General features: G+C 46.4%; 1 protein-coding gene across 1 annotated transcript; it reads right to left on the bottom strand.

Annotated features, from left to right (window-relative positions):
• Positions 1–10,890: 10,890 nt before the first annotated feature.
• On the bottom strand, positions 10,891–23,726 carry Rgcc (regulator of cell cycle). The gene is made up of 5 exons (NM_054008.2): positions 23,585–23,726; positions 22,850–23,035; positions 14,239–14,346; positions 12,534–12,596; positions 10,891–11,281 (listed from the first exon to the last, which is right to left on the bottom strand). The coding sequence occupies exons 1-5, from the start codon at positions 23,631–23,633 to the stop codon at positions 11,274–11,276; spliced, it is 414 nt and encodes a 137-aa protein (NP_446460.1). The 5' UTR covers positions 23,634–23,726; the 3' UTR covers positions 10,891–11,273.
• Positions 23,727–25,446: the final 1,720 nt, after the last annotated feature.

Here is a 25,446-nt window from a genome sequence, read left to right on the forward strand (position 1 = left end):
ACCTCAGGCAATGTCACTTTTGTAATTAGTCACCAAGGCCAAGGGTAGTCATTTCAAAACATCTGCTGTGACCCTTCTCAGTCACCATACAGTCTCCTTACCTCACCCCCCTCCTCCCATTGGCCAAAGGTGGACATGCTCCTGCTGCAGGACTCTACTCTTCCTACTACAGCTCAGCTATTCCCAAATTAATACTAGCATCGTTCGATTTTTCTTCTTTTAAGGTTAGCTGAGCCATTTCCTTTCTTTGGGCCTGTTTATGTGTCAGAAGCTTCCCTGAGTAATCCCCACTTCTAAAATTCCTCTCTAGCTGGCTCAGCTATCACAGGAATTTCTCTGCCCTCCTTGTAGCTATCTGAGCCAACCCAACCTATGAACTTCCTCTGACTCCCAATGTCCCAAGCAGGAAGGCCCCCTCATCTTCAGTCCCTCCTGGAATGGCTGGTGACTGGATGTTACCTTCCCCTGGACTTCCAGGATCTCCTTCCTGCAACCTCTGCCCTCACTCTCAAGACATCCATGACAAGAGAAGGTCACACTCTGCTCCTGGCCTTCCCAAACCTGTTCTCCACTGGGTGGGGGCTTCCTCTGGCTCAGAATCCACAGCCAAGCCCTGACTTTTCTGGTTCCAGAACACACTTTGGCTTCTGGCCTAGGACAACAGGTCCCAAGACTTCCAGGGTGCACGTGGGAATGGGCGCTTCCCATGTGACCTGTGAAACCCTAGCTACAAATCAGATTCTGGTCTATGAGGTAACCAGCAAAGGCAAGTTTGCAGGAGGTGAGGCTGCCCCAGTGCCAGGTCTGGGCACGGTCACCGCCCTCTAGGCCAGCCCAGAGAGACACTACAACCAGTCCCTCATGGCCCAGGTCTTCCAAACTGGACCCTCATTCTGGTCCCCTATTCCGTTATTCCTTTAACTTCATAATTTATAAATGCATGAATACCTGGGTATAATTGTACACACGCAGGCATGTGTTACATATACATACAAACCACATACACCCACCCTGCAATTATTCTATATACAGTCTCCAAAAATAGAGCTGACTTTAAAGTCTCTATTTTGCAGGGGAATATAAACTCTGTTGAGATCAAGGGGGATCCCTTCACTGACACTTAAGGCCCTGAAACCCCACCCCCACAAATTCATTTCTTTGGGCCTCCAAGATCTCTTGGTTTTCAGGAGCCTCTTCTTCCCTTGTGAATTAGAAGTAGCTGGAGAAGGGACTTCTGTAGGCTCCAATAGCAGTGTTAGTTCTAAATCAATGTCTCGCAATCAATGGTAAGATAAGGAGAAGAGCCTGGAAAGAGAAAGCAGCAAAATCTGTGTGCATGGGCAGTGGTCAGCAAGCACCCGATGCTCTCTGCTGTGTCCAGACAGCCTGTGGTGCTGAGGAGTCAAGAGAACTTATCACTCAGTGGACATGGACTATGCTTGCATCCAGCACCATGGTAGTCAGGGAGCACCATGGTAGTCAGGCAGGGAGACGAACCAAACAAGATCCTGGCCCTCATGGAGTTCATCCAGGGGCTGAAATCTGGGGAGACAGGCACCAAAAAGCTGGGTTGGTTATTTTTCTCACTGGTGTGACAGAGCACCCAGCAGAAGTAACCTGAGGGAAGAGAAGGGGCTTAGAGTTAGCTTAGCCATTTCTGAGGGATTTCAGTCCAGCATGTTGAGGAAGAGACGTGCAGCAAGGCCGTGTGGTAGAGACTCCTCATATCTTGCTGAACCAGGAGGCATAGAGAATACAGACGAGTATAACCTTCAGCATCTTTGTCCAGCCAGCCACCTCCTCAGCAGACCCCCAAAGTTCCACATTTTCCTAAAAGATCCCATTAGATGAGGACCGAGTGTTAAACCACGTCAGCCTGTGGGGAGTGTTTCTGACTCAAGCCATCACAGATGCACATAAGCCTTACGTTGCAAAACAAGATGGGTGAACTTAAGGAAAGTTCTAGAAGGATGTAACACCAATGACTCAACCTAGACCGGGGAGCAAGGAAGGTCTAAAAAGGGGATACTAGAATCGATCCCAAAGATCTATTACAGAATTAGGTAGAAATGGGGCAGGGGATACATTCTGGGCTGTAGGAATTGTGTGCACAGAAGTTCTGTGACAGAAAGGGTCTCTAGCCTGATCCATGTGGCTAGTTTTAATCCTTAGCATTCAGTGAACTTTGAACTTGGAGAAAAATGTTCCCTTCTAAAAATGTGCTTCCCTTAACTTTCCACTTTTCCCTGGATTTACTACCAAACTAGGCAGAGAAAGTGAACTATGCAGGAGAAAGACACTAAGAACAAGCCTTGGCTGGGTGTGGTAGCATATGCCTTTAATCCCAGTACTTGGGAGGAAGAGAGAGGTAGATCTCTGTGAGTTCAAGGCCAGCCTGGTCTACAAAGCCGAGTCCAGAACATCCAGGACGATTACACAGAGAAACCCTGTCTCAAAAACAAAACAGAACAGAACAAATAAGCAAACTCGGGGACGTATTTTGAGATTCAGATGTAAAAGAAACACATACTGAGGGAACGAGAAATACCTCATCTGCTCTGAAATGGAGAGCAGCAACTGTAGGACCAGAACACCAACCATGATGGTGTAACAGGCCCAGGACTGACCATCCTGCTCTTGAAGGATATAAGGCCTGCAGCGGGGAGAAAGCCCAGTCAGCAATGGGGCTTGGACACCCAGAAACATGGTACACACTGTAGTAAAAGCTTAATTTTACCTCAGGAATAGTAGTCCATTGTGCCTGTGATGCTGGACACAATTCGTTGGCTCTGTTTGATTTTTGTCATGACCCTAGCAGACAAGAACTCACCTCTCTGCTTCAGAAATAAAGCCATAAAGATGCTGGGTATGAAATAGCTTTCTCATGGTCCCACAGCTTCTACACAGTATTGACGAGAGCTTAGCATGGTCTAGATTCAAAACCCCTCCTCCATTAACCACCACACACACAGAGGGATACATCCATGAAGAAATGTCATCAAATCCCAACCTTGAGTGTCAATAGTCAGTCATCGGCATCAGTCTCCCCTCAGCTCAGATGAGGTTTCTCTCACCTGAGACAAATGTGGTATGGAGTCTCCCAGTCATTATTGTTGAGGGTGAGACATGTGCTGGGCCCCTTCACCCCATTCCAGAGGCTGGTTTGGCACATGAATACTTGAGCTGGCACTGAATTGTCTTACTTGTGGGTATGAAATATTTTGTTTTGTTATTCTTTGGCCATTCCTCTCAGAAATTAGAACAGAATATTTCCATTCTAACAACAACAAAAACAAAAAACAAAAACAAAAACGCCTGCACAGAATCCCATCTTGCTATGTCCCCAAAAAGACTGCTAGCTGACCTTCTCTGGATCACAGTCAAGTGGTTTTCCAGGGACACTCCAGGTCCTAGAGAAGGTGAGTTTTATCCTGTAACTAAGACTTGAACGAGGGATTCTATGTGAGCAGAGGTAATATGAGTCTTCAACAAATGCTGTGGAAAGGGACAAGCCTGGGGCTTGACAAGCCTTCTCTCCTTCCCCTGGCTGACAGATAACTGTGAGTGCTAGAAGCCTAGCCATCCTTCTGATCAGGGAACAACCCTGCCCTGCTCATCTCTAGAAAGTTAGTGAGAAGTAAACCTTCAGCTTGTCTACCTCTTAATCTCTCATTCAAGAGCTTAGAACAATGCCCAAGAAAAGCACACAGAAATGTACATGACGAATCTTCAGGTGGGGGCTGAGCACGCATGCTTTCCAAGTACAGATGACGGACCATCTGTTTTCAAAACAGGTGAGGGCCTTGCTCCGTGAAACACATCTTACAGAGCTCAAAAAACACTTAACATTCCCAGAACCTCAGGCCCTGCATGACTCAGGCTACTTGTCCCCCAACCAAGTCATTATCCAACCAAGGTCCATAGAGTAAAAGCCACCCCTCCAACCCACTCACAGCAAAGAATTCATTCCTTTTCCCCAACCCGCAGAGCCTGGGTCTTGGGAGCCCCAAAAGGAAGAACTGAAATGTAGTTCCTCAGCTCCAGCATCAAAACACATGGAGAAAGCAAAGAGCCTCTGATGAGAAAAAAAAAGCTATCCCCAGGAGATAAAGCATCGTGAGCAAGAGTCAGACCCACACAATGGAAAAGACGAAATCTAGAAAAGACGCTGAGCACTTTGATCCAACAGAGGGACTGGAGAGATAGCTCAGTGGTTTCAAGCCATCTCTGCTGCTGTGTCAGACAACCTGGGTTTGGTCCCCAACCCATACATGGCAACTCACAACATGGAGTCTATAATCCCAGTTACAAGGGATCCAACACCTTCTCATGGCCTACGAGTGGGCACTGCCCACACATGCTGCACAGACATACACACATGCAAAACACCTATACACACAAAACAAAAATAAATCGTTTTAAAAATGAGAAACTTACTAATGTAACCCTTTACCACAGTGCCATCATGCTTTAATGGTACAAGCTTGTCCTTTGAGGCCACCAGCCAAAAGAGGGCAATGACTTTTCAGCTCTTTTTTTTAACAAAATGGAAGATACAACAAATGTAATGAAGAAATAGAAGGCATTCATAGTATCAGTAGAGAGGCAAAGACATCAGTACTTACAGTGTGATGCCATGTTTGTAACACACACACATACACACACACACACACACACACACACACACACACACACACACACACACAGAGCCAGAAAAAACACAGACATGGGACCAGCATACACAAAATCAATGTCAGTTCTGTTCACCACCAATGAAGAAAATCTGAAAGCAAACTTCATAAAAAATCTATTTTTTTTAAAGTTATTCGTTTTATGTTTCTTTGTGTGGGTGTGTGCTCCTGGTGTATGAGTGTGGGCCTGTGTGTACCACAGCACATGTGTGAAGGTCAGAGGACAACTTTACAGATGGGTTCTCTCCTTCTACCTTTACTTGGGTTGTCAGATTGATCTCAGATTGTCAGGCTGGTGTGTCAAGTGCTTTTCCCCACTAAGCAAGCTCTCCATTTTTAATAGTATCAGAATATTTAGTGGGTGGTTTAAACAAGAATGGTCCCCCCCATAAGCTCGTGTTGTTGACTGCTTAGTCATCAAGAAGTGGCACTATTTGAAAGGATTAGAAGGATTAAGAGGTGTGGCCTTGTTGGAGAAAGTGTGTCACTAAGAGTGGGCTGTGAGATTTCAAAAGCTCATGCCAAGACCAGTCTCTCTCTCTTGGCCTGAGGATCAGCTACTGTTCCAGTGCCATGCCTGCCTGCCTTGCCCGCTTACCTGCCATGACGATACTAGATTAACCTTTGAAACTGTAAGCAGGCCCTCAACAAAATGTTTTCTTGTAGAATAGTTGCCATGGTCATGATGTCTTTTCATAACAGTAGAGCAGTGATTAAGACATTTAACAATACATTTAATAAAAGATGCAAGGTTTATACCACAAAAACTATAAGCTATAATTGAGAGAATTAAAGAGGTAAAATAAACTTCTGTTACTTGTAACTTCACAAGAATTTAAACAGCTCCTTATGAATTGAAAGGGATTTCATGCCTGTAAATAAAGATCAGCTGTCAAGGCAGAAAGCATCAGCCTGGCATGGTGCACATCATGAACACCACCATGGAGAAAGCAGAGCCAGGAAGTTCGTGAATTTGAACTTCAACCCTGAGCTACACTGCAAGTTCTATGACAGCCTGGGCTGCATCATGAAACTGTGCAAAAAGATGGGAAAGAAAAAAGGAGACGGAAAGAGCCTCTTCATTTGCAGCTCCTGTTCCACAGTGGCACAAATCAGACTCAATGTAGGGAAATGTCTTCTTAAAAAGTTGTGACAACTAGCTGGTCTAGGGCAAAAGAATGGTGACGGAACTAATTTTGTACCACTTAACTCAAAGCAAATCACAGGCCTAAACGCAAAAGCTAAAACTACATTTTTTTTGTCTAGTTTGTGTGTGTGTATGTGTGTGTGTGTGTGTGTGTGTGTGTGTGTGTGTGTGTGTGTGTGTTTGAGTGTGTGTTAAACGGCAGCACAAGGGGGAGTCTTGGCCCATTCGACAGGCCTAATATAAAAGGGGGGTTATTTGGGACCTGGAGGAGGGGGTCGAGGCAGAGGAGGGAGGGGGACAGAGAAGAACAGAGAGAGGAGAGAGAAAGAGGAAGAGGCCCACTGGGACACATAGGAAATGGGAGAGTCAGAGAGGGAGAGGGGAGAGGGAGGGGAGGGGGAGGGGAGGGGGAGGGGGAGGGGGAGGGGAGGGGGAGGGGGAGGGGGAGGGGAGGGGGAGGGGGAGGGGGAGGGGAGGGGGAGGGGGAGGGGGAGGGGAGGGGGAGGGGGAGAAACAGTCCTTGAATGTAAGCCGGTCTTGTACTTGTACTGGCTGTTGCTAGGTAACGGTTGGCCGGCACCTAGAGGAATGCTAACAGTGTGAATGTGTGTCACGTGTATGAACGGAGACGGCAGAAGACTATCTTAAGTTCTTTCCTTTTCCTTTTTCAGTACTGAGGATTGAGCCTAAAACACCATTCTAGGAAGGCAAGCACCCTACTACTGAGCCACAGCCATGGTCTCACCCACCTATGTTTTAGAACCAACGTCTCTTACTGAGCTGGAACTTGCCAAGTTGGATTGACTGACTGATACCCGAACCCCAAGGGCCTGCCTGTCTCCCCCTTCCCCGCGCTGGAATGACAAGCACACCACAGTGTCCAACACTTTTGTGTGTGTTTTGGACGTAAAACTTGGGTCTTGATGCTCTCAAGGCAAGCACTTTACTGGCATCTCTGACATCTCTCTCCCGATGCCTGGTTTTTATTTTTTGTTTAATTTTGAGACAGATTCTCACTATGTAGCCCTTGAACTCGCCTATGTAGCCCACGCTCACCTTGCACCGGAAGTGATCGTACCTCAGTGTTCCACAGCTGGGATCATCATCATGAGCTGCTATGCCCAAGTTAAAAACTACGAAATTATTTATATATATATTGGTTTTTCTTTTTTTCTGATTTATTTATTTATTTATTTATTTATTTATTTATTATATTTAAGTATATTTAAGTACTCTGTAGCTGTCTTCAGACACACAGAAGAAAGCATCGGAGCTCATTCCAGATGGTTGTGAGCCACCATGTGGTTGCTGGGAATTGAACTCAGGACCTCTGGAAGAGCAGTCAGTGCTCTTAACCACTGAGCCATCTTCCCAGCCCAAACTATGAAATTATTAAAAGAAAGGCTAGGGGCAACTGTGTTGGAGCTGGGACCTGACTGGTTTCCTAGGGAGAATGCCACAACTGCAAGGAACAGAAGGATTTCAACAAAATTAAAACATTCATTGCTTCAAGGACAGAATCAAAAAAATACAGCTCTCTTGCTAAAGTCCGTGGAGCGATATAAACGAGATGTACCCCTGTTCCTTGGTTTACAAACCGAGGTGCAATTCCACAGTTCTACCAAAGTTTACCAGCTTTAACCAACGGGTTTATTAGGTCTTCTTACAGAGCAGGGGGTGAGAGTTTGTGGGAAGGAGATAGGTGACCTTAAGGCAGAGAACAAAACCCCCTGGCTATGCAGATGAAGTCCCCACCCTTAGTCATCAACGGGCTATCCTGTAGCTCTGCCCCATTCCCTAAAGTATGGGCAATTAAGAAGAGCTGCACACAGCTAATTGTGAGGAGGTTGAATACCAGGTGAGGGTTCCAAGACCCTCCCCACCCCCTTTCTAGGAGGGAAGGTAAAAAGACCCGGTTGTGAGGATCTTTTATAAGAAGGCCCAGATGGACTCCTGAAGATGGTGGTCGGACAGTCCTGTACGACACACCCACAAAAGAGAGGGTATTTTTTAAGTCACCTCTCTGATAAGGAACCTCAGTAATTTTCTACAGCTCCACACTGAAACAGAAGTCAGTAAACACTGAGAAGACTTCATTGATCGGACTCCTCGCCCAGTGGAGCTCTCTTCAGATAGAGACACCATCACCAAGGATGAGGGCATGGGGCAGTGGGAGGCCTCAACGACAACTGGCAATGTGACACAATGTGACCGCTTCCATGCCAATCAACAGTTCCTCAAAAGGTTAGCACAGAGCTTGGTTAGATCCAGCAATCCTAGGTCTGCTTCTATAACCTAGAAGACGTAAAACAGACCTCCAAACACTTGTACGTGGGAAGTAATGAGAGTGTTACTAGGCCAAAAGTAGAAACCCAAATGCCATCCATTAACTAAGCAATGGTTGTATATACAAAATGCAACGTCCTCGTGGTGGAATACTATTTTGTTACTCAAAGGTATGCCATATGGATTAACCTTGAAAATGCACTAACAGAAGAACACTGTATATAATTTCACGTAATGTGTCTAGAGTAGACCAATTCATACAGACAATGAACAGCGATAATGGCTGTAATATCTGGGGATATGCTAAGAGCTTCGAAACTAAAATTTCAGTAAGTGAATTATATCTCAAATATTCTAAAAAAAGGGGGGTGTGTGTGGTGAGATAGCTCAGCCAGTAAATGGCACATGCTGCACTAGCCCGCTGACTAGAATTGAATCCCAGGAGCCCATTCAAAGTTGTAGGAAAAGTTGTACTCCAACCTCCACACATGCACTGTGGCACATGTGTGCATATCTCACACACACACACACACACACACACACACACACAAGTTCTTTAAATTATGAGAGAAAATGTTTACATCGTACACAAAGCTTTCTTAGAAGATTGGGGAAAAGAAAACAAAAGGTATCTTTTCACAATACCCTACAAAATATCGAAATCTTATTAGTTTTCAAACATGCATTGCTAGGTGATTTTTACCACTGTAGGAACATCATAGAAAGGACTCAACGCAAACCTGGGCAGCATTATGTTGATCAAGCGAAAAGTCTTCATACAATCAAGAAAATTGGTAACCAATGTCTGAAGCAGCTGTTAGTACAACAGAGAGACTGTGTACAAATGTCTAAAACCTGTGACCTAACGGTGGGAAGTAGGTAATGACTGCACAAGCCAGGAAGTAGTGTGACTGTCGCTGTCATGCTCAAATCTTTTTTTTTTTCTTTTTTCTTTTTTTTCGGAGCTGGGGACCGAACCCAGGGCCTTGCGCTTGCTAGGCAAGCGCTCTACCGCTGAGCTAAATCCCCAACCCCATCATGCTCAAATCTTATGACTGAACGTGACACTATGTATGACCTGAAGCACAGTAGGCTCACACCGGCGTCACCACAAATATCTAATGCGTCCCACTAGAACACCATCACAGTGGCTGTGATGTCATAAGGTACTGGAGCACTTCCAGTTCTGGTGTAATCTATAGGACTGTCATCCGATGTGGCCTGTCATCCACAGGAACTCAGGTCACTCTGCACCATGTGACTATATTTGTGGTCCTAGCTTGTTTTCTGTTGCTGTGATAAAATCGTGACCAAAAGCCGTTTGGGGAGAAAAGGGATTTATGTGACTTATGTGTCCCCCTTAGTAAGTAAAACTCTTACAGGCACTCAAGCCAGAGCAGAGGCAGGAACCCTGGAGAGACGCTGCTTACGGGGTTACCCTCCGTGGCTCCCTCAGTTTGCTTTCTTAAAGCTGCCAGGATCCCCTGCTCGGTGATAGCACTGTCCAGACTGAGCCAGACCCTCCCGCATCAATCATTCATCCAGCAAAAGCCCCGAAGATAGCCCATTGGCCTATCAGTTGAGTGTAGTTCCTCAAATGAGGCTTCCTCTCCCAGGTAACTCCAGTCTACTCAAGTTTACAGAACCAAGCAGCACGAGGAATGTAGGGGTGGGTACTGCATCAGCAGCACAGACACATATATACATATACATATATATATACATGTATATGTACATGTATTATATGTAATGTATAGTGTATGTATAGGTGCATGTATGTATGTATATGTATATGTATAGTGTATGTATAGGTACATGTATGTTATGTATATGTATAGTGTATGTATATGTGCATGTATGTATATATATGTATAGTGTGTGTATATGTATACATATATGTATATGTACATGTATATACCAAGACTGGAACAGATGAAGCTCAGCACAGCCCTGAGGATGACACACAGAATAATGAACTAGTCCATGGTTTTCATTTTCCTCGGTGGCGTAGCCACTGAGAAGTGTCTGTCCCTCAACCTCCCACCCACACTCAGGCAAGAAACTCTAATCAAACTCTGGACTACACAAAAAAAGACTCGAAAGTAGGAGGGTGACTTGCTGAGAAGGGTCCACAGGAAAGGGAGAGAAAAAGGGAGGGATTGGAGTGTATGTGAAAATGGCTATAATGTATTCTATAAAGACAAAAAACTATCAATAAAAGAAAAGTCAAAGACTTTTTAAAAAGATTTATTTTTATGTTTTTTTTCCCCATATATATCTGGGCAGCCCATGTGTGTCTGCTGCCTGAGGAAGTCTAGATTCCCTGGAACTAGAGTTACAGATAGCTGGGAGCAGCCTTATGGGAGCTGAGAATTCCATCTGGGTCTTCTGGAAGAGCAACCTGGGCTCTTCACTGCTGAGCCAGCTCTCCCGCTCCAAGGGAAAATGTTGAGATTTTATTTTTTATGTCCTGTTTGTGCACCACATGCATGCAGTGCCAGAGGAAGCCAGAAGGTGGCGTTGTATCCCCTGGCACTGGAATTCATGACAGGTGTGCCTGCCATGTGGGTTCTGGGCATTGAACCCAACTCCTCTAGAAGGGCAGTTAGTGCTCTCAACCACTGAGGCTTCCCTCCAGCCCCACAAAGACAAGGTTTAAGGTAAGGAGTCTGTGTAAATGGGGTTCTCACTAGGACTCCAGAAGCCCATCATGCCGCTAGGAAACTACTAAATGGAGACACACTGACAGAAATAAGACAGCTTTCAAGGTACAGATCCCAGTTTAAATTTTATTTGTATACAAAAATATATTATGATGGGAAAGCTTATTATGACCTCCAACTATATATAAGTAATTACAAATATTTCCATAAAAGCACTTTAATTTATAGAAGAGCTATGTTTAAGGAGTAAAAACACATTAGATAGATCATCTGTTGAATATGGTGCAGGCAGGTAAACAAAGTCAGCCTCATTGTCTGAACTGCCCAGAGATGGACCCAATGGCTAAAGTTATGGCGAACCAAGAACGGCCGGATGCCTCGAGCTCTGCCCGCTCCCGCAGCAGACTTAGTAGCCGATTTTGCCAGGGCCTGGCGTAGCCTTCTGGAGTTTCACTCTTGTGGCATAAGAATCTCAAACTCCTTGCTTCACATACCTGGAAAGAAGACATAGAATAAGTTACCCCTGCTGGAGGCTCACAACTCCCTCGCTTAGCCACATCACAGAGTCTCAGACGGCATCAAGAGCAAGGTTAATGGCAGGTTTCCTGTGCGACGTATGGCTGGTTAACTGGAATGGCTAGGAGGCCAGCTTCAGTGTGCGTAAAGTAGGCAGGCATGTTGCACGGACTGAATACAAATTGTGTTGCAATTAGAATCATCTCTGTCGAAACAGGCCTCCGTCTTCTGATGCAGGTTGGCGCAAAAGAGGGCAATAAAACCAGCAAGCAAATACAGAACGACAAAGTGTTAAGAGCATGGCTATTTTAAACAGGCTACTCCAAAATTAGCTACTGGGTCTAAACTTTTTAGATTTTTTACCTCTTTGGCAGAAAAAAAAACCCAGAATATTTCTTACAGAAAAAAAAATCACTTTCACTAAGTAATTAAGAAACCAGAACACGGGCTGGGGATTTAGCTCAGTGGTAGAGCGCTTACCTAGGAAGCGAAAGGCCCTGGGTTCGGTCCCCAGCTCCGAAAAAAAAAAAGAACCAAAAAAAAAAAAAAAAAAAAAAAGAAAGAAAGAAACCAGAACACAAGTCCCCTATGAGAAATGCTGACGCCAGCAACCCTACAGGCTGGGGCTGGTCCTTCTGCGTCCTGCAGGCTTGTCCTTTGGAAGTGGATCATGCAGACAGTATGGCAGGTCCTCCCTCTAACACAGGTCCCCAGCCCACCCCCATTTCAATTTTGATCTCAAGTTTTCGGTTTGGGGTCACACAAAATAGATAATGATGGTAAAATTCCCAAAAGAGAAGCACGCACTGAATCTGGGTCGCTGGGGAGTTGGCCTGGGTCAGACCTCTCACCAGGCATCTGCATCAAACCCAGGGAAGTTACCCTGTGCAGAACAGACCCCTGTGGTTTGCCGGAGGAAGGCATATGTGACCAATCAGCCCCCTTCTCTCAGGACTGAACATCTCCTCAGCAAAGCTCTTACCATTTTTGAAACAATGTGTCATTGGCGCACTGCTGACCTGTTTGCACAGTTGGGAAAGCCACTCCGCCTACCTTCCTGCAGGCTCACCCTCCAAACTGCTTTCTGAGCCAGTGAGGTTGCTATACCTAGAGCCTTATGGTGAAACTCTCTACCCGCCAGGGGCAAGCTGGGAAACTTCACAGCACATTATCAAAGGCGTGGCTCGGTGTTCTGTCGGGTGATGTTTTAAACACCAAGCATGTACTCACTTGCTAAGGTTCTGTCCAGATCAGCGATGAAGTCTTCGAGCTCTTTAGTGTCACCTAATTTGGCTGCAAAAGAGAACAGAGTTCAGCTTCCCTCTCGGACACAGCTGATAGGGGATTTCTCAGGGTTTTGGAAACCTGTTGTCTTCAGAGACCTCACGGGAGTGTGCCCGCACCAGACCTCAGTGTCTGCTCGACATTTACTTTCATCTCAGCAACTGGCCTGGAGGCTACCACCCTCAGCCACCACCCACCCACCTTCCTAACCTGGAAGACGGGTCTCTCAGGGTCATAAAAGTGGGGAAGGGGGCAAATTGTGCTGTTACTGGAAGACATTACTGTAGTCCTCCAATGTGATGTGAGTGTAAAGCTACTACTATTTGGTGTCAAAGTGGAACATGGAAAGTGGCAGTCTCACTTGACACACGCAGAGTAGCACGGAGCTTGCGTCTACACACTGCTGCCTCTGCAGCGATGCCTACGATCTCCATAGGCATTTTACTTTGCTAACTATCGTTCTCTGTCAGTCACCCTTGCTGCCTACAACAGATCGTCGTTCTCAGCTCTCAAGCCCACTCACCACCAGGGCCTTTTCCTTCTGCAATCCCCACCTCTGGAGGATTAGGTAGCTCAGATCAAGCAGTACGCAAGCCACCCTCTAGGCTGCTCTCTCCCCGGAGTGCACAAATCCATTACAGATCAGAGGCTGAACAACCGTGGCCGAATCCCCAGTGGTTGCCAGCATTCTCGTTGAGAAGGGAATTTAAAAATACCTCTTTCGAGAAAGAGGGAAATTCTACTTGAATGCTGCATGGAGACAAGTGGTGGAATCTTCACGTTCCTTTGAAATTTGGCTCCTTTTTTTTTTTTTTTTTTTTTGTATTTTGCATCTGTTTCCAGCCACTCCAACTTTCCCTGGAGGGGGTAACTTCTTTTTGTTCTCAAAAGGGCGCCTGTCCAATGTAACAGAATATTCGGCTCTCTAGCTGGTGAAACTTGGCCAGTTCCGAAAACTAAGAAGGATTGGTGAAACTTTATCCCCTCTTCAGTCTATTCATACCTAAGCAGAGAGAAGGGGAGCTGATGTTTTCAATTACGTCCACTTTACTTTTTAAAAACATGTATGTTTGTAACATGTATATTATAGATATTATCTATAATATTATATAAAGATCTATATTAAAACTATATATATATTTGGTATATGTGTGTATGTGTGTATGTGTGTGTATGTATGTATGTATGCATGCATGCATGTATGTGGGGATCAGAGGATAACTACTGAAGAGGTTCCAGAGATCAAACTCAGCTTGTTGGGTTTGGCAGCAAGCACCCTTTCACACTAAGCCATCTCACTAACTCTACATGACATCGCTCTTGTCTCATAATGACAGTTGCTAAATTCTGTCACCCAAAAACCCTGGGGTAAACAGTTAATGAAGTTAAAAAAGAAACTTCTCATTGCTGCAAAGCCACATTGCTGAGTGTTTTACATTCCGGAACCAAGTCTGGGGAGACAATGAGAAGCACTCCCTCGACCACAAGACATTCAGCCAAAATCCAATGGAATGACTCGCTTACTCAGCCCTCAGCCCTTCCCCAACCATTTTCCTCATCTATCTGCTTTGTGTGCTGCGAAGGGAAAGCCTAGGTGAGGATGGGGGTGGGGATTAAAGAGCAGAAAAAGCAGTCCAGTTGGTGAGGTCACCTTTCCGAGGAGTGACAGCGGAGGACAAGAGGGCTGGAGTGGAGTCCGTCGGAGAATTCAGCTTCTCATCACTGAAGGTGAAGCTGTCCCTGTACAACGAGTCTGCACCTTGAAGGGAGAAAGCCATATTCATCAGGAGCTATATTCAACCAAACCACATGCTAGACAGTGTGGGTCTACGGCTGTTAATCTCAGAGAACCAGATCTATACTTTAAAAAAGCAGGCCAGTTCCCAACTAGGCCCTAAATGATGTTAGGCAAGGAAGTGTGCATGTGTGTGTATTCAGTCAAGTAAGTCCATTGGCAACCATTGTTCCTCTGGGGGGAAAAAAAAAAGTGTGACCTGTTAACAGGATTAGATCTCTATTAGTCAGATCCTGGGTGATGGGACGGGGGTTGGAATATGACTTAGCCTAGTTGGTAGGGTGCTTGTCCAGAAGGCCTGAAACCCTGGGTTCAGTCCCCAGCACCACATAAATTAGGCACAGTGGTGAAAGACCAGGAGTTAGACTCCCTTGTAGGCAGGACAGATAGACAGAGGGGCCATGGTTGGATAATAAAGGTAGTGAACACCCAAGACAGCTGGCTTCTTCCTCAGCTTCCTGACTTGAAACAAAAACCTGGCAGTTTAAGCAAAAGGCCTTGAAGGCTTTTGTCACCCACCCTCAGGCTCTCTGCTGATGGACTAGCTCAACAGGTTCAAGGCTGGATCAGGACTTGTTACACTACAGCTGTGGCCCAATCAACTAACTATCCTGTCCCTCTTCAAACTGGCTAGCCCTAGATTAGGGGAGGAGAACTCCGTAGTCTTAAAAAACAAAAACAAAAAACTACAAAACAAAACTAAACAAAACAAAACAAACAAACAAAAAAACCAACCTGGCTTCTGCTCTGAAGAGGGTCTTGTTCTGTGCGTCTGACACATACGTGTTTCCTCACCCCCAATAACCATTTTAAGTGCTAATTCTGTCTGCTCTGGTTTGCAGTATTTGAGATTTCTCTTCGGCTCCTGCTGCATTTAAGACTTTCCCTGCCTGGGTTCAGTCCCCAGCTCCGAAAAAAAAGAACCAAAAAAAAAAAAAAAAAAAAAAAAGACTTTCCCTGCCTTTAATACTTTAATTGGTAAAGGAAACAACCAGAGCCAGAGCCCTGGACTGTATCAGCCGCGTACCAGTCAGCGGCACACCGGTGATCCCAGCGCTCTGGAGGGAGAAATAGGGGGATGGGAAATTCAAGGTCATCCTTAGCTACACACTGAGTTTGAGGCCAGCCTGACTCAGGAAATACATGAGGCTCTGTCTTTAAAAATAAAGGGGAGGGGGTGTGGGGTAATGGAGTGAGGACTAAAGGGATGACTCATCAGTTAAGAGCTAGCTGCTTTTCCAGAGGACATGGGTTCAATTCCCAATACCAGCCTAACAGTTCCCAACAATCCATAACTACAGGTCTAGGGATCTAATGCCCTTTTCTAGTCTCCTTGGGCACCAAGTACAGGAGTGGTACATACATAGGGGCAAAACACTCCTACACATAAGTCAAATTTAAACACTCAAAATATAGGATCATTTTTCAGTGAAAAATGTTTTCTTCCTTCTAAACACTTTTCAGCTATAAGCACAATGTTGGGCCCTGCATCTAATTAGTTTCCCTTCCTTGCTCTTGAGTCCTGACCACACAGTTCCCAAGATTCTGCACTCCTGTACTGGAGTCCAAAACAAAGACTGTTTTTGTTCTTGTCTGTTCATCCATTACAAGCAAGGGACTTCACGGCTCCTCCTATTCTTATGCCCTAAATGTCAAGGCCCTGCCAGGCCATGCTGCACCAGGGCCAGCTACTGCTTGCTCAAGGGTGCTGAGAAGAGACCACATTCTGGGCCTCAATTTACTCATCAATAAGAAAGGAAGGAGGACTGGACAACCCTTCCAGACCTTCCCAGTTCTAAGATTCTAAGTCCTGCAGAGAAGGAGGAAGCCAGTCCTGCTCTGAAAAGCTAACACCGGAGGCTCAAAGACAGAGGTTAACGGAAGCAGGATGTGGCCCCAGAGGTGGTGGTGAGGAAGCCAATTTTCTGGTTAAAACTGAAAGGAAAGCAAAGCCAGCCAGCGTACAGCTGGAGCTCTGGAAGGCCCTCGAGGTGAGCAGCTGAATGAGAGCCTAGCCAGGCCCCTGCTACCCCAGAGGCTCCTGGTCTTCAAGCCACTTCCCTCAGTTCACGGAGAGGAAACACATCTTGCTCTAGTTCCATTAACATAGAATGAACTTGTCTGAATTATTTGTTAATGTACTCAGAATAAAAGAAAATCCAGCTCTGACAGAAGTTTCTGGTCTTGTGAGAACTGGGCTCTATTCCTGCAAGGCTGCCACCCTCCTCAAGTAATCTTGTTTGGCTCCATTTCCTCTGCCTTCCAACCACCTCCTTGTCATCTTTTCCGGCCTACAGACCAACCTACCACACTTTCCCCAACGTCTCCAGAGAATCCTCCTGAGCAGTCCTCGAAATCTTTGCTTCCTTAAAGAGTTCTAGCCCAGACTACCTTAAAGGACCACAGCCATTTTTCAGGGCTTTGATGATCAACCCATCCCGAGACCTTCAACACTGAACCTTAAATCCATACTTCCCCTCCAAAAATGTTATCATTCACTCCCACCCCCCCAGAATGCTGGTCCTTGAAACGGGAGACCAATTGTGTTCTGGCATGACCAAGAACACCACTGAACCCTCCCACTCTGACTACCGTGAGAAGTATAATCACTTCTGGTCTACAGGTCTGGCCTCAGCCCTACTTCCCAAGTGTACCTGAGAATGGGACACTTTGTGCCCTCCTATTAATATCTCTTAGGATGTTGGAACTCCCTAGAATTTGACTTGGAAGCTCTTCTGCTTTTTTTTTCCCCCAGCCAAGTCCGCCTGTAGAACAGCACCAGTGGCAGCAACCCCATCCCCTGCACACAGGAAAGTACACCACACACATCTGTCGCTGCTCCCTGGAGGAACATCACCGTTTATCACTGTCAGTAACCAGCAGCGATCACCACAGATGCAGGCTAAGAAGAAACATAGGAAGAGAAGATCTTTGGAGGCAAGAAAGCCCCGGAAAGACTCAGGGGAAGCAGGCTATAAGCCAAGAAGGAATACCAGCCCCCTTGCCACCTTATCCTTGTCTCTTAAAGACATCCAAGAACATCCATCATTTAGACCAGAGCTCCAGCTCTGAGACCCACTAGCCCAGAGCTTAAAGGCCACCCCTCCCTGTTCTCTATCTCTCAGAACAGCTGCCACTTAAGAGCCACTTTCAATACCACACCTCATTCCACCCATCCCCGAATACACCACAGTCCTTGCCCTAGCTTTGAACTTCATTTCTGTTCAGCTCCAAATCTCCAGACATTTCTCATCCACATATAATCAGGTTGGTTCGCCTTCTAAACAGTTGAGCCAGTAACCATTGGCTGTTTAAAGAGACAATAATCTCCACATGGGAAAGGCCATTACAAAAGAGAATGACAGAATAAAGACCATCCACAGAGGAGTAAGGGAGACCTTATCCTTGAGGCGGTGGGGAAGAGTCTCAGGGGACCATCCTGGCTTGCCTTTGATCCTTCAAAATCTAGTCCGTGTGATAAATTCCTTAACCCATGCATTTCCCTCAAGGTCAGAAAATAGAGGCAGAATCTGCTTTTGACATGACAAATCCATTCAGTTGTAAGTCTGTCTGATCCGTGTTTGCCTCTTTGCTGAGGAACTCATACTGCTCTCACAATGAGGGAGAAAGAGGGGATAAAATACAGCATCTATATTACACATACATACAGGTCAGCATAGCCTAAGGCAGTAACAACCCACTCATTCTGCATATGATGCTGTGGTTTCATAACGATTTGATTTTCGAGTTCCTAGGAAAACAGCGGGTCCAGGGAGGAGGACCTCATCACTGAGAAGAAAAAGAATCAAGGGGTTGGGGATTTAGCTCAGTGGTAGAGCGCTTGCCTAGCAAGCACAAGGCCCTGGGTTCGGTCCCCAGCTCCGGGGGAAAAAAAAAAAAAAAAAAGAAAGAAAAAGAATCAAAATTCTAAGCCCTGGATTCCTGCTGTTTTCAGGTTATAACATTTATTTTTTTAAAAGTTTCTCTTCAGAGGTAGTTAACCAAGAACATACCCACAACACAGAGATACTCAGACTCTGAACTTCTTTACTCAGTTTTTCCCCTAACAGGCTTTTAGGAAGAGCCTGATGAACAGACTCTCATGCCAGAGGTTATAGTAGATGAATAGATAAGCCAGGTTCAACCTCCTACTGTGTCTGCTCCCTTAGAACTCTAGTTCTTGCAAAAATAAGATTCAGCCAGTCGGATAAAATGACAGCGGTGTGTCTCTGGCTGATATCACAGACAAGTACTGCTGTCCCACCCTGTGTGGTGTTGTCACAATCAAGGGGCGCAGTGGTGATCTGAGGAACCTTCATGTGTGGTAAGGTAGACCGTAAAGCATCTACTTTAGACTGCCTTGAAGGAAGGCCCACCTCACTAGAATCAAATTCCTGCTACAAATGTTTTAAATTTTAAATTCCTGATCCATTTAATACATTGAAATCTCAGATTCTGGGACTGGGTCTCCTAAGGGACCATCAAAGAATAAATAAACAAAGCATATTAAATACATGACCCCTAACTTTAGGTATGGCCATCAAGTATAAGAAATTCCATAGTTCAAACAGAAGCTTTGTTTAAAAGAAAGGCATAGGATTTTTTGGTTTTTGTTGTTTTTAAGTTGGGGGAGGCGGATTTGGGAGAAAGGTAATTTAGGGTTAGAACTGACACATGCTACCCCAGAGAAAAGTAAAACCACAAACAGTGAGCCTTGCCCAGAATGCCTGTAAATATAGAACGATCTGCAACAAGTGAACTACAGTAATTAACCAAGAAAAAGGAAGCCCTGGGCCTGTGGACTTTCCTACAGGGAATGACAGGCATGAGGGGGTCTTACTTCTCCTCCATTTCTAAATTCTGACAGCTTCAGTGACACGTGGCACAGTGACAAAGAATCCTGGGTCTATTTGATCGCTGTGCCCCCAGCTACCCTCTGGGATGGCCCTGTTCCCCCTAAGATAGTTTGCCTGGTATCAGAGACTAAGACCCGTCACTCGCTCAGTTCCTAACATGGTGCCAGGTATCTGGAGGGCTCCTACCTAGCCTCATCCTCTCACATCTTGACAGGTTTAAACTCCTGACTCCTCAGCTCCATTAGCCACTGGCTTAGTAACTGTGATTCTGGTTTCTAGGATCCCCAAGGCGTCCTCTCTCAGGGCCAGATTAGAATATTCTAAGCAGAACTGTGTAGATGTTCTAAGTCTTGCTGTGCTAAAGAACCCAGTTCCTTATTCTCCCTAAGATATCTGCAGTCTCATCATAGCTACAGCATGGAGAGTAGACTTCAGACCCTTCCTACCAAACAGCAGAACACTTGCCCTCTCACAGGACAATCTATGTGAAACCCCAATATATAAGAATCACACCTTCATCTTTAAAGGCTTAAGTCAATATAATTAACCATTTGCAAAGTCAACCAGTAGAAACATACAATTAATACATGGGTTAAAATTTGGGATAGAATGAGTAAAAATTTGATTAGACCCACTTAAAGACTCATGCTGTACTTTCAAAGCCAATAAATAATAATAATAATAATAATAATAACAACAACAACAACAACAACAATAATAATAATACTGCAAAAGAGCTGGGTGTGATGGCACACACCTTTAATCCCATCACTTGGGTCTCTGTGAGTCTGAGGCCAGGCTGGTGTATAGCGTGAGTTCCAGGATAGCCAGAGCTACATAGTAAGACCCTGGCTTCAAATAAATAAATGAACCTAAAGGTGGTCAACTTCTACAGCACCCCAGAGGCTCAAGCCTGAAGACTACTTTTCTAGCTCCCAACTGCACTGCCCTTTTACTGAGAATCTTAAAACTGTTCCTAATGGAGTGCTATGGGAAAGACACAGTCCTGTAAAAAACCCGTTTTTACTTATTCCCCAAAGTGAATGTGTGTGTCTATGCATTTGAATACAGTACCCTGGGAGGCCAAAGGTGTGAGCTGTCAACACAGGTGTTAGGAACTGAATGAAGTCTGGTCCTTTTGAAAAGCAATTCCAGTCTTCAACCTCTGAGACATTGCTCCAGTCTCAAAACCTGTTGTTGTTGTTGTTGTTCGTTTGTTTGTTTTGGTTTTTATGAGGAGAAGAAGGTATTTTTCAAAAGTCAGAAATAGTCATCACCTATGTCCACAGACCTTCGATCCTGAAAGCCTTGAGGAAGACCTGCAATACCATATATAAAAAGATGCATGATCTGAGCTTGAGGGAAACACCAGGCTACTCCCAAGTTCGGCTCACATGCTAGCCAACCCTTTGTAAAGACAGAGCACTGCCATAGATGGCCAGCCTTCCTTCTGTTATTTTATCAACAAGATTAATTAATGAAGATAAAGGTGCCTAACTTGTAGGACTGTGGTAAAGATTTTGTGTGATAACATTCAAAGAACAGCCAGAGATGGCTGATAACAAGAGCTAACACGTTACAATCATAGCAACCCCAAGGAGAGCTTGCTAAAAGTAAGCTAGTTGCTGTTGCCGCCATGATCAGCCAGATTGGCCCTCTCAGGAGAGCTAAGTTTCAGTGGGCTGCACTCTCCCAGACATCCACTTCCACCAGACAGATCGAGTATTAGGAATGTCTGCGCTCATTCCTGGAGACGATCAAGACATACATGTTATGTGTCCTTAAGGAAACATGACTTAGATACACACAAATCCCAAGAGGATTTCTAAGCATGCAGGAAACAAACCACATTGCCAGCAAAGACCAAGGTCATCTGTGCTTTCTCAGATCCATCCTGTTACTTCTCTAACCACTACAGTAAAAGCTTAAGTTAACAAAAGCGGAAAGCAAAACAGGCAGAGATAACAACTCTCTCTCAAACTAAGAAACTGTAGCAAATTCTCTTTTTAAGACTCCTAAAAACACACCCTGGATCTTAAACCCCTCCTGGCAGAACTGGTGGGTGCTGTCCACTGTCACCTCATAGGTTCAGACTCCAGACTGTGGCTTAGCAAGGAGCTGTCCTTGACTACAGGGCAGCAAGGACAGACCTAGCCTCCTCTCCTGTGGAGAAGAGAATTTATACACGATGAAAAATGTGTCCCTTGATCCAGTGGATGAAAAATGTGTCCCTTGATCCAGTGGAAGGAGATATATTCAAGTTACGACACAGCTGTGGAGACAAATTTCCAAAGGAAGGCTTCTTTTGCATACTGTGAACAAGTGACCAGGCCATTGGCATCAAAATGCAAAAGCTCTAAATGGAGAACAGTTCACCAGCACTCTTCCATCCCCCTTCACCTCCTAAGTCACGTGGCGGTCTGTGCAGACTGCTAAGGAAAATCAAACTGGAGCTCGGGTTTCAGATCCAAACCCTGACCAGGATGTCAAACATTATCCCTCCTTAGGAGGACAGCTCGGGCCCAGAATCTTCACCCAGAAAGAAAGGAAGAGCTTTCTAGACTTCAAAACAACATGACTTTTACTCCCAGAATCGAGGACAGCACAATTGGTGATGTCTGAGCCTGCATCTAGGGACTAAGGATTCATGAACAAACAGAATTTAAAGCTTACACTGAAAAACAGTGAATAAGCCAACCAAGATTTGAAAACAATTATGTAATAATAAAAGTCACCAACTTCACTGTCCTTGCAGGTCACTTGGGTTACTGAAAACACTCCCCCCCACACCCCCTTTTCTTTCTACCAAGGTTATTAGGACAGAGGCATTGTGGAAGAGGTTACCAGGATGAACCAACCTCTCTGGGTAACCCGGAGGGTGGGCACCTCTGAACCCTGCACTTGACCTCAGAAGTGCCTGAAGTGTCGAAAGAGCCAGACGGCAGCTCAGCAGAGAGCGAACGAAGTTATTTCAAGCATTCCAAAAACAGCAGCTTATGAAATCATTTTGGTTTCACAAATGTTTCATTATTTGTGCTCACCCATGTCCCCAAGTCCCCCAGCACCCATTCTGGAAAAGGAAAGGGAGGGTGCTGTTGGTTTAGTGTTTGCATAGCATGCAAAAAGTCCTAAGGCGGACCCCCAGCATTGCCTAAACTGATGTGCCCAAGCAAGGAGGCAAGGAGGATCAGAGGTTCAAAGTCATCCTCAGCTACATAGATCACCTGGGAAGGGTTTCAAAATAGTAAAAAAAAAAAAAAAAAGAACAACGGGAGAAAGGCGGGAAAACTGTTGGCAGGCCTGGCTGAACTCCCAGGAGTTCTGGCTGGCTGCACAAACCCTCAGGCCTCATGATACACACCTGCCATGACAGGTAGACCCACAGCTCTTCAAGAGCCCCCAAGATCCCCTCCGTGACCGTCCCCCCCTCAAGGATGCCTTAATGACCCCCGCATACACGGGCTAAAGACTCAGAAAGTCAACTCTTTCTGAGTTGACACCCGGTGTACACCCCCAGACACCGTGCCTCAGTTTATAGATGACACGGGTGACTCTAGAGCTCTGGGAAGCCTGAGCCCTGGGGTTACCTTCTTCCACAGAGCTTCACTTACTCTCGGAGTCGCTGAAGCCGCTGCTGTCACTGACGCTGGCGCTGCTGCGCCGCTTCATGCGCTCCAGGTGCTCCTCATAGTGGAAGTGGCGCTCGTGGAAGGGCGACGCGAAGTCGGCCAGCACCGCGTCGAACTCGCACAGCACGTCCGTCAGGTCTGCAGCGGCCGCGGAGTCCATGGCCGGGGCTGGGGGAGGGCACAGAGGGGATCTGGAGGGGCGGCCAGCGTTCCCTAGAATGGCTAACTTCACTCTGCCTTTGCCCGTGACAGCCACGCAGTCAGTTACTTGGTAAGCTCTCAACCACCCTCTAAAGCGCCTGTCACCAGACACAGACGAGAAGCGGCCTCCGTGGGTGGAGCTGGGAGTCTGGAAGTCACTTAGCCCACCCCACGCGCTTTCCTACTCGTGCCCACGCTCGCTCCCTGGAGCGCGTGGCGGCGGGAAGTCTGAGTCAGCAAGCACCCGTTACGTGTCAGGCTCAGGTTCCTTGTCCCGCGTGGGTAACCAAGCTGAGCCTGCATGGGACGAGCGATTCGGGGACGGGATGCCAGGGTGATGGAGGACAGAAAGGTGGACATTGGAAGGGGACCATCGCGACCCCTCTTCTCTCGCTCCTACCTGCAGGCTCCGACTCTCAGGGACCCCGGAGCTGAGCGTGTAGCTTAGCGTGGACACAGTCCCTGGCTTCGATTCCGGGGCGCAGAGGTGGAGGGGACACCCAAAAAGGCACTCACCTGCGGCCGCCACGGCCGCGGGGCTGCTCTGCGTGGAGGGCGGCTTCATGGAGAGGTTGCTCAGTGACACGTGTAGTAGAGATGCTGAGAGGTGTTGGCCCTGGTGGCTGCCGCCTGCACTGCGGTCCGCTCGGGTGGTTCAGCCTCGCTCCTGTCTGAGCCTGAGCGCTAGCTACTCGCCTGCGCCGCCACCCGCCAGCTACACCCTCTTATAGCCACCGGCAGGGGCGGGGCGGGGCGGGGCCGCCGAGTAAGTCCCAGACGATCTAGGGGACGCCCCTGTCTCCCCACCCACTACCCCCAGCACCGCCCTAGCCACGCGCCGGCCTCCGGAGAACCGCAGTGACGACTAGTGTCGCCGGAGCCCGGGTTACCGCCCCAAATATTTACCCGCCGTTTTCTCCACCACCCTGACAACCCGACCCAAAGAAGTGTCTTTGTGGGCATCAAAATTCCCGCCTTCTGGCCAAGCCTCCTTGAGCCTCAGGTCTCTCATCTATGAAATGGAACTGCAAATGCAGAGCCTCCTTGCTTGCTGCAAAAATAAAGGACCTGAGGACCTCAGTAGGTTGTGCGAGGAGCCAGTCTCCATCTGATTTTCTCAAGGAATTTGCAAGATGGTGCGTGGACAGAGTAGACAGCTGAGGCTGTGGGTTGAGGTGAATGCAGTCTTCAATTGAGGTGACCTCAGAGTGCAGAGCACCACATGGACGGATCCATTCCGGTATAGGGCCATATGATTGAACATCCATACTTAGCACGGCCCAGTATAATTCCTGCCTCGGGTGACAAATTGCCCTTTTCCGCAGGTAGTTACTTAAAAGTACAGTAAGAGGCTATAAGTGCCTGTAGTCCCAGGCCTGAGGAGATTGGGAGAAGGGGGCGGGGTCCAGGAAGAGAATGGAGATTTGAGGGCTACCGTGTGAAAACGACATAGCACAATCCTGCCTGTAAAGTGTTTGCTGTGCAAGCATGAAGATCTGAATTCGAGCTCCAAAATCCACATTAAAAACAAAACAAACAAACAAAAACAAACTGGAAGGACACCCATTTATAATCCCAGCCCTGAGAGGCAGAGGCTGGCAAATCCCCGGGGCTCCCCAGCCTAGCCTAAAGTGAGAACTCCAAGCCGATGGAAAGCTGTATCTTAAAAATATGGAGGTGGGCAATGCCTGAGAAATCAATCACATTTGAAGTTGACCTCTGACCTTGACATGCACAACATTCACCTGTGACCTGTGTGTGTACCTGCCCATGCTACACACACACACACACACACCACACACACACACACACACACACACACACACACACACACACACACACACGGACAAAATTAATTAAATGTAAAGTAAGGGGTTAAGTGGCAGCTGGAAATATGTTTAGTGATAAAGTGCTTGCCTAGAATGGGTAAGCCCTGAGTTTGAAGGCTCATCCTCAGACCTGCAAAAAAATAAATAAATACTTTTCATAAATAAAGGTAAAACCATCAAAATTGAATACAATGAAATGTCCCTTAGCTACACTAGACATTTTTAAGGGATCAATGGCCATCATCACAGAATCTTTGGACAGTGTTATGTGAGGACATCTTTCCTTGGTGACTCCAGCCCTCCAGCCTAGGTGTCAGAATGTGGCATGCACCAGGTCTCTTCCCAACAGCCACCCTGAAGAGCATGATCATTGCCAATGGTCGGCAGGTGTAAAACTGGAGTAGGGCAACTAAGCAGCATGTCTACCCCTTAGTGGTTTAATAGAAAGCAGGCCTGTCTCTTTTCAGCGCCACTTTGAGGTTAGCCACACCCTTCCTCCCTAGGGTGGAGAACTAAGCAGTCCAAGGAGGCACTGAGCCCCAGAGAGCT

This window comes from Rattus norvegicus, chromosome 15 (assembly GCF_021556685.1).
Source record: "Rattus norvegicus strain SHRSP/BbbUtx chromosome 15, alternate assembly SHRSP_T2T, whole genome shotgun sequence".
Classification (NCBI taxonomy): Eukaryota; Metazoa; Chordata; class Mammalia; order Rodentia; family Muridae; genus Rattus; species Rattus norvegicus.